At 47.4% G+C, this 11619-nt stretch overlaps 1 protein-coding gene across 2 annotated transcripts in view; it reads left to right on the plus strand.

Annotated features, from left to right (window-relative positions):
* NINJ2 (ninjurin 2) overlaps positions 1–10133 on the plus strand; it is a 47782-nt gene extending 37649 nt beyond the window's left edge. For both annotated transcript variants that reach the window (XM_009962355.3, XM_032986309.2), the window contains exons 2-4: positions 6397–6628; positions 8004–8188; positions 9081–10133. In XM_009962355.3, coding sequence (XP_009960657.2) covers positions 6397–6628; positions 8004–8167 — 396 coding nt within the window. In that variant the 3' untranslated portion in view covers positions 8168–8188; positions 9081–10133. The remainder of the gene's footprint in view (positions 1–6396; positions 6629–8003; positions 8189–9080) is intronic.
* The last annotated feature ends 1486 nt before the right edge of the window (positions 10134–11619 follow it).

An 11619-nucleotide genomic window follows, 5' to 3' on the forward strand; every position in this document is an offset into this window, starting at 1 on the left:
CTTCAACTCAGTATCATAAATACACTTAATGAGGGAGTTTAATATAGATTTGGTAAGACAGTTATTTGAGCGATACATAATTTATGTTGCCCTGTAGCATAGGAAGCCGTGAGTGGTGTCTGAGAGCGAACGGATTCAGGAAACTTGCCATACAGCAGCACAACGTACCAAAGGGGGAAAAAGAGTGGGGGGAAAAAAAAAGGAGACAGCAACCCAAGGAAGGAGGTGCGTGAAGGAGGAGATGAGCTCTATAGCAGGAAAAAATGTGAAAGACAGACAAGGTGAAAGGCACAGGGTGAGAAAAAGAACAGAAAAGGAGAGAATAGAAGAGGAGGCTGAAAGGAGAGAGGAGGAGCTGAGCAGAAGATGCAGATAGGGTCAGAGAAGGTCTGCAGGATGAATAAGAGATGAGCAGAAGCGTGGAAAAGGAGAAGTGGAGAGCAGTGCATGCACACTTGATGCGACAGGCGGGTCTCTGCAGGCTGCGAGTGCTGCAGCCAGCCGGGAAGCAGAACCGACTGCCGTGTCAGCCGGAGGGCGAGGAGAGGCACCCCAGAAATCCTGGGGCTCTGCTACCTTGCGACCCACCCCCGTTCCTCTGCTCTGCCCCCCCTGCCAGGGGACTGCCCGGCTTCCCTACCCACTTCCAACCCGTCGGCTCTGCGCGGTGTTAGGTTTAGCCTCCTGCTCTTGTGCGGTCCCATTTCGGGAAGGTGTAGTGAGCATACAAGGCCAGCCTTTCAGCCGGGTAAATCGGAGAGGCTCTGCTGGCATTATCACCCAACTGCACTGTCACTGCTTCAGCAACTACCTGGGCGCCCCTTAGCTCAAGGAGGAAGGTCCGAAGTGCTGCACCATGGTGACATCTCCGTCCAAGACAGCTCATCAAGTTTGCTTGTGGGTGTGAGACGAGACACAGGAGGGAGAGTGGGAGTTTGGCAAGACTAGAGAACATGAGCAGTGTTTAGCAGGCACACAGGATCTGTGCCTGCCATTTGCCTAGGCCTCCACTTCTGAAGAGGCACTGACCCCCAGCTCCTGGAAGTTACTTCTTGGTTGGAGAGGTCTCATCCAGTGTCAGTGAGCCCTGTTACACTGAGCAGTGACCTGTCACAGAAGCGTAGGAACACCTCAGAGAAAGATCTCCCATCAGGACAAGTCCCATACATGGGGAGAACCTGAGACACCAGGAAAGCATCCCCGATTTGTTTTCTGGGATTTATCCAACATGAATTGAAGACAACACAACCATTTGGCTCTAAACAGGACCCCTAGTGAGCAGGACAGATGGCTATATTAAAAGGAAAAAATCCTAAGCACAACTGGACTAGCTGACAGCCCCCACAGCGCCAGAAGAATAGGACTGGCCCTGAACACTCAGTTTTCCTTTTGCCTGCAGCATCCATGACGAGGTTTACTATTACTCTTGTCCCTGGCGCACAGCCAAGAGGCTCGCTGTTGTGCCAGACTGGAGAAAGCCAGCCTTTGCCTCACAGAGCTGGTATTGACCAAAGCCTTCCCTGTGCATCCCTTTCTCTTGCACGTGTGTGGCTGTGCACAAACCTGCTTCCTCGCCTGCAAGCCCACGGGTACAGCTCTGCGAGGGACGTCCGACCCGATGGGTGGGCGGACGTCTGGTCATTGCTGCTCTTCCCCATGCTGCCACCGATGCAGTCTGTGCCCGGGCATGGCATGCAGGCCAAAAATATTAAAATTGGCTCTCTTCATCCCAAGCGAAGTAGGCAGGAGCTGCAGGGAGCGAGCTAATAACTGTGCACTTAAGAGCAGCAGTATTGATCAAGAGCAGGGCCTTTAATCTCTCTGCTTTCTGCCCATAGAAAGGGAGCCGTGCTCCTCTCCTACCTTGCAAGGTGAGGACTTTCTGTGCGCTTTAACCTTCAGCAGCCGATGTTTACAAAGTACTTCTAAAGCTGACAACTGGGAAAGACTGTGGAAAAATACCCCGGATTTTCCCTGGTGCCCGATGCTGCGTGTGCGGCTGGCTGTTTATCGGCCGGGATCCCCGCGGCAGGAGTCTCCACACCTACCCCTCCGAGTGCACGGCCTGCATTCATGCCTCTGTTTTCTTTGGCATCCTCCAGCATTTCCCTTGGAACTAACGGACAATAATACAGTTTCTCCTCAGACTTTCCCCTTTGCCAGAGCGCTCCCATGAAGAGGATTATCATTCTCATACTTGTGAGCCTCCCGCTGTCCCACTGCCTCTTTCAGGATGTTCCTCCCCTGGGGGGAGGGTCACAAAACCCACAAAGCACACAGATTTTCAATTAGAGCTGTTCTGTATTTTTTTTTGTTTCTGCCCCCAAAAATACAACAAGAAGTTTGTACGAATTATTCAAATAGATTTAAGAAAGCTCTGTGCTCCCCTTGGACCCAAATCTGCAAGCTTTGGGAAGAAATATTTAGATGAACCTCCTTGAAAAGTTTTCAGAAGAAAGTAGCTATTTCTTGTAAAAATAAATGCATAATAAAAAGCAAAGAATTTCCCTTGAAAACTGATTTAAGGGGAAATTTTTTGGGGTAGCTTCTGTGAGTGTGGAGCTCAGCATGCCCTCTGGTGCCAGAGCCAGGTTTTACAGGCTCCGGAACCTGCCGGCTCTCTACAGCAAAACCAGAGATTAAATTTGAAAATAAATAAATAAATAAATAATAATCCCACGCTTGTGGTGATATTCACCCTTCTTTCTACAGGAATTCGTACAAAAATTAAAAATAACAATAGACATGAGAGTTAAATATTTGTGCGTATGTTCATGCTTTGAGTAATAACAAAGCCTCTGACTTGCAAAAGGCAGCTGGGTGCTTTACTCAGACCCTGGAGTGATCTGTATCGCTTGTGCCACGTTTACACAAAAGGAAGCAGAAAGGGGATTTGCTTGAGGTCAGACTGAAGCCAGCAGAGCCTTTACAGGGAAAGAGCCTGTCTCCTATGGAAAGCCAAAACATCCGGAAACGGGACACAGGAGCTGAGCTCCTGCACCAGTTCAGCCAGCACTGTTGTGTGACTGGGCTGCACTTTCAAGTTCTACTTTCCCTACCCTTAAAAAGCAGGCAGCAATGATACATCCTCATCTCGGCAAAGTGCTGGTTTTCAGCAGACATGCTGGGTCTGCAACAAAACTTGCAAAATGAACTTGGTGTCTGACTGCCAGATCCAGATTTCCTCTCTTTGATGTAATATGGAGAAGAAAAGGCAGTATTCCCCACTCTCAGAAGGGGAACACTTTCACAGTGACTAGAAAGACACCAGCTCTAGCCTGATGACATAAATCACTTTGATGAGCCTTCAGGTATGCCCTGTGACTTGACTCAGGGCTCTGTTTGCCAAAAGGCAATCGTTTAATCTCCCCAGTGATCCCACGTAACCCCCCACAGCTGTCCAGGCAATCCTGCTGGGGGAAATCCAAGTGATTGCTTGTGACTCAGCTCCTGAGCTGCAGCAGTTTACAGGATTGAACTTTAAGACAAAGCAAAAGCAGAAATGGTCCCATTTTGAAAAGCTGTGCATGCACTGTGGCAGCTCAGAAAAAGAGTCACAGCCACATGTTCATACTCCACCAATGCAGCAGTTAGCTGGTGACAGCTGTGGCGCCAGGTATCCCAAGCAAAGCCATCCTCCTGCATTAATTGAAATGCCATGTGTCTGAAGACTCACAGTTTGTTTAAGTCTCTTGTTATTTGAGGCTCCAGGCTTGCATCTGTAGCTGCTAGACTAGGCAGAATAATCTGTAAGGGCCAAATCCATAGAGGAGCTTGATTTCTCTAATTTTAGCTGCCATCATAAGGACTCCTGCAAACTGGTTGATTGCTTAAGCTGCCCATGTGAAAGCTTGGTGTCCAGCTTTCATCATCCAGTTGCCTTTTGGTCACCTTTGTGGATCTACTAAGCCTGGGCTGACAGAACTTTGAAAGAGCAATCGCAGTTTTTCATTGCTCAGCGCAAGGGGTTTCCCAGATCTAGTGACTCTGCATCAGAGAGTGGTGGATGTCCCTGCCTGCGGTATCATGTCCCAAACAGGGGGAACATGCCATGTCACCCATCCACATAAGAAAAGACGATGTGAAAACTATCTATTTTCATTGCCTGATCATCTGGGACACAGAGCTCCCTACATTGCAACTCAGCCCCATTTCTCACTCCAGGTAAAGAAGCGTGGGGGCAGCTCAGAAGGAAGATTTGTTTTCATTCAACAAGAGCTCCCGACTTGCTTTATTTGTCTCCACATAAGCGACTGTGAACAGATGCCTTGGCCTCCTTGTACCAGTCACTCATTTAACAAAAGCTCTGCCTTGTTTGTACAGCGCCCTTGTTCTCACACCCTTAACTCATCATTACACGGAGATAAACTGTCAATGCCCAGCCTTGTGACACTGCAGGGAAGAGGGCTGACTCCTCAGGAATAAGGAAGGAAATACATGAAAGGGGTCAAATCTCAGACCTTGCACCACTTAGTACGGGTACCACTCTGTTACAACAGGATCATGTGCTTTTAAGCCAGATGAGGGGGGGCAGTACCTAAATATGGGGTTTTAAGATGTGTTCCCAGGATCAAACCTTTTGTTTGCCTCCTTTCCCCAAGATGCAAATAGAGGTATCCTCTGTTCTGCCCCAGACACCAGACTAACATTTAAGAAGTCTTGAACCCCTACATACTGCCTTAGAGTCCTTATCAGCTCTCTAGTCTTCTACTTTCATCACTTTCCAGTAGCTTTTAACTTCTACCTTCCACAGAAAGAAATACAGGCTTTGCAAAGGAGCCCCTTAACCACAGTAGCTTTACTGTTAGAACCCACAAAAATTACATGCTTTAAACTATCAAAGAAAAAAAAAAAATCTCGCAAAATACTTTCCTACCCCAAGACAGCCCTTCTTAGGGATCACAGTTCACCAATAGTTCAAACTAGACATGGTCCTTCCTAACGGCTTTTTACTATGCTTCTTTCTCACATGAGGGTAAACACCGGCACAGGCCACAACTCCCTTACCAAAATTTGGGCTGAATTTTGTATCAGACATACAACCACATGCAGTGCTCTCCCAGGATCACTGACTTTACTCACAGTCTCACCCTGGCACAAAAAAAACCCGCTCTTGCCCAGGGATACAGAAAGAGATCAGAAGCAGCAGCATAAAGCACTAGCTAGAACCCTTCTCTAGTGTCACGCCCAGATCATGGAGGAAAGAACACATTTTGTACTTTATCCGGTACAAAAGGACCAAAATAGGACTTACCATTTGATGTAAGTGCCAGTCCTACTGCCACAGTATGCACCTAGAGAAGTCTCTCCCACCACTCGGAGCAAAAGAGGTCGCTCCAGACCCACACCTGACCCTTATCTCCAGATTTAAAGGGTTATCCATCAGACAAGGCTGAGGGTAAGGCTGCTGGTCTTCACTACAGCTGACAGGAGGCTGATTACCCTGAACTGAAGCCTGTCTGCTACATGGAAATGTTGCTTGTCTTTCTTGTTAAGAAAGAAGGTCATAGCTTGCTGCAGATATATCCAAATCTTTTGTAATTGTTGCCTTTGCTGGTGGTTTATTACCAACTGGTGACACTTCGGGTGAATTGAAAACTATCACCCCCTTTTCTAACTTATTTTTTTTCATCATTTGGGTCAAGACAGCTAACAGGGGAACTCACTTAACAAAAAAGATAGAGAAGAGGTGGATGGCTAAAAACAGCCAAATGACCTACAGCTTGCAATCAGGTTAAGGGCAACCAGGTGATTTACCCCTTATAAATACTTGTTTCTTTCCACTGACAAAAAAAGTGTGCCTGAACGATTAAAGTTAGGTGTGATGGATCTCACCCCTTGTCTCAATGTGTTACAGTGCCCAATGTTTTGAAGAAATAGTGCTCCTGGTTTCAGAAACAAAAACGTGGATTGTCCCATCTACTCTAGCATCTTGTCTAAGACAGTAACCAGCAAAAAAGTGTTCAGAGGAGATATAAAGCCCAGCTATTGAGAGCCCTCTGAACACCCGTCCCAAAGAGAAGATCTCTAATCCTCTGTAAGTTTGAGACTTGTCTGTGCCCTGAAGGAAGAGAATTTAATATTCCTTGCAAAATCCCTGGCTCTGGGTAATCTACGTTATTGTAACTCTGTACAAGCCTGTTTTCCACAAAAATACTGAGTATTTTTCTAACCTTGCTGAGCTCTTGATCACCACAAGGATCTTGTGCCTATTAATATCATGAGGCGACCGTGAGGGGAAACTGGGCGCTTTCAATATGTTTAAAGCACGCAACTTTGACTCTTTCCGAGGCTTCCTAGACAAACCCCCTGGGGAGGCAGCAGCCCGTTCGACGTGGACGGGGTCTGTCGGCTTAGCAGTCGTACCAGTTCATGTGGTTTCTCCTGTCTCCCCAGGGTGTGAATCCTCAGCTCCGGATTAACGGGCCGATGAACATCAACCACTACGCGACGAAGAAGAGCGTGGCGGAGAGCATGCTGGACGTGGCGCTGTTCATGGCGAACGTCACGCAGCTCAAAGCCGTGCTGGAGCAGGGGACTTCCTTCCAGTACTACACCACCCTCATCGTGCTCATCAGCATCTCCCTCTTCTTCCAGGTGGTGATCGGGATTCTCCTCATCATCACTGGTAAGGCGGCCGCCAAGGCGTGTGCACCCTTGTAGGGTGCTACTGGGACAGGGCACCCCATGGCTTGGCTGGCATGGAGGTGGAAGGGAGAAGCTTCTTCTCCCAAATCATTCCCCCTGGCTCCAACCAGAGCTGCAGGAGGGTTGAAGACAGCTTGATGTGGGCAGTGGGGAGGTCTCTGTTACTGCTTTTCAACATGGTGAGTAGGTTGTTTTTTTCTCTTGCACAACGGCTCTGAGCACTAGTCTTCCTTCACTTCCCCACTGCTGAATCCCTGTCACAGGGAGAGAGCTGGGGTTTGGGCCTCTTGCTGCCCGTCTTGTAACATGCCCCTTCATCCAGCTCCTGCAAATACTACATTTTAGCTGTATCTTTTGCCTCACTCAAGCTGGAGCCCAACAGAACAGTTTAGGTAAGGGTGTTCCCTATATTAACCTCACATTTAACCAATCTCACAGTTCTCCTAGGGCCATACAGACAGTATGTCAACACCAGCATTTCAGACAGGCTTGCCCAGTGCTCCATCTGATATAGGAGTTGCTGGATTTCAGCCTCCGACACATGCCCAGTACCAAAAGTCTGCAGAACTCTGCCTTTTCCTGTATATCCTACGTGGTTTTTCATGTGGGACACAGGATCTGTGACTACGGGAAATCCTGTGACGTGTTCCTTTCCCTGCCCCACATGGCACAACCTTTCCCAGTGGCAGCTGCGGTGGCTGGAGCCAGCTGTGAGGAGAGGGGGGACGGGGACCACAACTGAGGGCAGGGAGCCACAAGCCACCATTCGCATGGCTTATTGGCCAGACAGCCCCAGCTCCCAGAGCGTTCCCATGTCTGAGCTGAGCCGTGCCCATCAGCTAGGGCTGATCCCGCTATTGTACCCAGATTCCTCTTGGTCTGGGGGCAAGGAGGGGGTCGGTAGCTGTGTCAGCACATCGGTGAGATCTGGCTGTCAAGGAGGAACTGGCCTTCCAACTTGAGTACAACATTGCTGACCTTCTCCCCCATGTCACCCAGCCTTCCCTTGCCACGTCCCATGGCCATGCAGTGGGCGGGTGTCACATGGCACATGCCTGGCTAGCATGCAGCAGTAATTTGGCTATTTAGGGTTGGCCCATTGGAGGGCCATGGCACCTCCATGGCAAAACAAAGACACGACATAAAGAAAAGATGGTTTTCCTCTGTCCCACCCTCCTTTATCATGTTAGAGCAAGCTGTGACCCCTGTAAATCTCCTGGGACTATTCCCCCAGCTCTGTGGCCGCAATGCCCAGGGGCACCACGGACATTCGCCAGGCAGGGAAGGCCTGTAGGGGCTGGGGGACTTGGAGTCAAGCTACAAATATTCCTTTCTTTCTGCATTGTACCACACAGCTCGTTTGAACCTGAATGATGTTGCAAAGCAACCCCGCCTGAATATACTCAACAATGCTGCCACAGCTCTCATCTTCATCACGGTCATCCTCAACATCTTCATCACAGCCTTTGGGGTGCAGAAGACTGGCCTCTACCCTACCAGGAATTTTCGACCTTATTAAGTCATGGGGAAATAAAGTCAGGTAAGAAAGGGGCGAGTTCCCATCGCTGCCAGCCCGTGGAAGGTCCCTCAGTCTCAGAAAACATCATTGCAAGGTGGAAAGGGTGAAGGCAAAGGTGTACAAATTAAAAAAGCCTTCTTGGAGGCATGTTGCTGTCTCACAAGCATCTGGGGCCATCGAACAAATGCCCTCAGAGAAGGAGGATTTCTCCTTGCTTTGACTTCAAAACAAGAACACCAAACATCCCAACTGCTGGGATTTATCAGCAGCAAGTGTTTTTCAGAAAGCTGCAAACCTCACCCTAGATACAGATAGCAGTTGTCGTTGGGGGCTGAATTTGGGAAAGAAAACTAGGTGCATTCTGGGAGGTGTCTGATGATGGCAGTTACCTGAGCAGAAGAAAAGGAAGGTGCTGGCAAAGTGGGGGTGGAAGAGCTCCTCACAACAGCAAGTGTGGTTTGGCAGGGACTGTTGTAAGAACCTAACTCTCATTTTTGAGAGTCCTGTGAATAAGAGTCTGACCAAATGCCTGGATTTCCATGTGAGGTCAGCAAGGGAATGACATGTTCTTAGGTCAAAAGTGCTTTAGGTCAAGAAGCAAAGTTCACATCTCTTGCTTACATGACCTGTGACATATAAACATAGTTTAAATACAACATAATGTGGCAACGGCCAGCAAGAAAGGTCGACAGATGCGTGATATGATGAGGGAGGATGCAAAGGCCAAAAGCCTCTATAAAAACACTGCTGGCTTGGGCTCCAGAAGGGTGCAAGCACTGAAGAGCAGCACCCCACACCCGTAGGGGTGGCCGTGGTGCCGAGTGACCTGGTGCGCTGCGACTGCTCCTCTCTGCCCGTGCAGCGCGGAGGAGCCTGCTGAGACCTCAACTGGTGTTTCTCGTCTTCCCTGCAGGATCTGAGCAGCTCGGCTGGCGGGGAAACCTCTCCTCCTCCACGCTTTCGCTGGCCTCAGCAGGAGCCCATCGGCGGATCCAGAGAACTGGGTTAAACTTTCAAAACTGTGCGCGTGTCATGGTATGCTGCCCCCTGGTCGTAATGCTTCTGCAGTTCTGAAGGGGTAGAAACATTGCCTTTCAAAGCTAGAGCAAACTTTGCTAGAGGAAGCTGCGGGAACAGCAGCAGGTACCCAATTTCAAAGCACAGTTCTGTAAATCTCATCTCTTATTTTAGTTGCCTGCTTCACATATTCAATATTGGCTCATTTTGTAGAGAAGACCCAACGATTTACTTTGTAGGCTAAATAAACAAGAAAAGTCCAGCTTTTCTGTCTCAAGCATAAGTTGTTATAAAGTAATGCTATCTAATAGTTTACCTCCCAAACTTTGGAATGGATTTCTCAAACTAAAAAAAAAAAAAATTTCTCATGGGAGAATACAAAAGTGTGTGTATACCAAAGTAGCTAAAACCAGTTCAAATGTTTTCCTAAGTTGTTTCAAATTAAATGTGACACAGTTAAGAAAACAATCAGATATTTCCAGCATTGGAAAATTAACAATGACAGAAAATAGATATTATGGTCTGATGTCATCACCAGGGACCTATCAGGAATGATGTCAGAATAGCCTGACAATATTTAGTAGAAAATGAAGAAACATTATACATTAGGAGACACTCTAGGCTTATTGCCACAATGAGAAATGACATGTGCATAGTGTATTACTTTATTAAAAAAACCTAAGGTCTTATCACTAACATAAATGTTTTTAAATATATCATTTTTATATTGACAATGCTGGGAATTCTCTTGTACTAGAAGAATGTTTCCTTAAAAAGAAGTCTTTGAATTAATGATTTTTCAGATTTTTTTTTAAAAGGTTTTTGATCCTAAATTTTATAACCCCGTAGTCATGCTAAAAGATTGATATTTTAATGATCTGGTGTAAACCTATTTAAATAATGACATGCTTTTCTGATTATTAAATAATTTTTTCATTGTACAGCAGAATCAGAGTTCAATGTGGATTTTTCATTTTGCATACTCTTGAAACCACTGAGAAAGAAATGTCATGAAAATCCCCACATATTGGTCTTCATGAGCTACAGGGAGTGTCTGACACTTAAAAAAACCCCAGATATGGGCAGATTTCATTTGTACTCTGTATTTGACTTTACAGAACTAAATTTCTGAGCCACAGGTGGTGCTCTTTTCTGGAGAGGGTGGTTTTTTCTGATCTTGCCCACAAAGGTTGGTGGGTAAGGCTATGGGCCAGCACCAGCTAGTACCTGCAACTGACAGTGGCTTTTTTGCAGCTGAAGGGAAGTTGCATAGAAAGAGTAGGGTGGAAAATGCCAATTATGTATTTACCAGAATTTAAATCAGCAAAGCTGAGCACAGTCTGGGATCTGTTTGATTAAGCAGGTAAAGACTCGTCCTCCACTTTGTCCCTGGAGCGACACTGAATTTGCTGCTTATCTTGGTCCTCGGTCTCTGCTGAGACTGACAGCAAAGAGGGATGAGTATTTCTGGGAAGCCTCTGTTATCCTGCTCTCCTCTGGAAAAAGGCTTCACTGTAGAGGCAGCAAAACTAGTTCCAGCCAATGCAAAACCACCAGCTAAGGGCTTTTAGCCACTACTGGCCACTTGGGTTCATGAAAAGGTAAAAAATTATGCATCCCATGTGCAGATCCCAAATCCTGTGACTCATGGCTTCACAGAGAGCAGGAGGCAAAGCAATTAGCATCGATGACTGAATGTAAAGAGAGGGGGAAAAAAAAAAAAAAAAAAAAAGGTTCAGCTGAGAAAGAAGCAGTGAGGGGAATTTCATTACCAGATCTTAACTTCAACATCATCATCTCAGAGAGCTGCCAGGTCAGGTACGGCGGCGCGGAAGGCCTGCCTGAGCAGAGAGAGCTTCCCGTCACCCAGCCCAGGCGAGCAGAAGACTGGCAGCACACTGGAATGCTTTTCCCCCATCACCTTTAATAATGGTTTCTCATGATAATGGAATCAGACTCATTAGCAATCTTGGCTACCTTTTTTTTTTCCTCTCCGTGTCTGACTCCCTGCCAAGCTTTTTATACTCAAAGGAGGCACGACTGAAGCAAAAAGGGGCCAAATTCTAATCCAAACAATCAGTTTCCATGAAAGAGCTGACCTCCCGTGTGTGTAGGCTGTGCCAAGTGCCGAGCTCAGGTCTAGGCTCTCACCTGCAGTCTTCTCCAGGAATCGTCCCCGGCTTGCAAGAGGGACCGCTTCGGTCTCCACATTCTCTGTGACCACGTCGCACTCTTGCTTTCCTGGGATGTGTGTTTTGTCCAATGTTTCTACCTCATTTCACATGATAAACCCAGGAAGATAGGAAAAAACTGTTTCGTTGCCATCCCACTTGCTACAGCCCTAGAGGAGCCTGAAACAGGTCTCGCTCCTGGCTAGCCACGCTCACTGCATCTCCCACCCGCCTCCTGCTGCAGAGCTCTCGCTGGCTTGGGCA

Source organism: Tyto alba, unplaced genomic scaffold, assembly GCF_018691265.1.
Source record: "Tyto alba isolate M040663 unplaced genomic scaffold, T.alba_DEE_v4.0 Super-Scaffold_21, whole genome shotgun sequence".
Classification (NCBI taxonomy): Eukaryota; Metazoa; Chordata; class Aves; order Strigiformes; family Tytonidae; genus Tyto; species Tyto alba.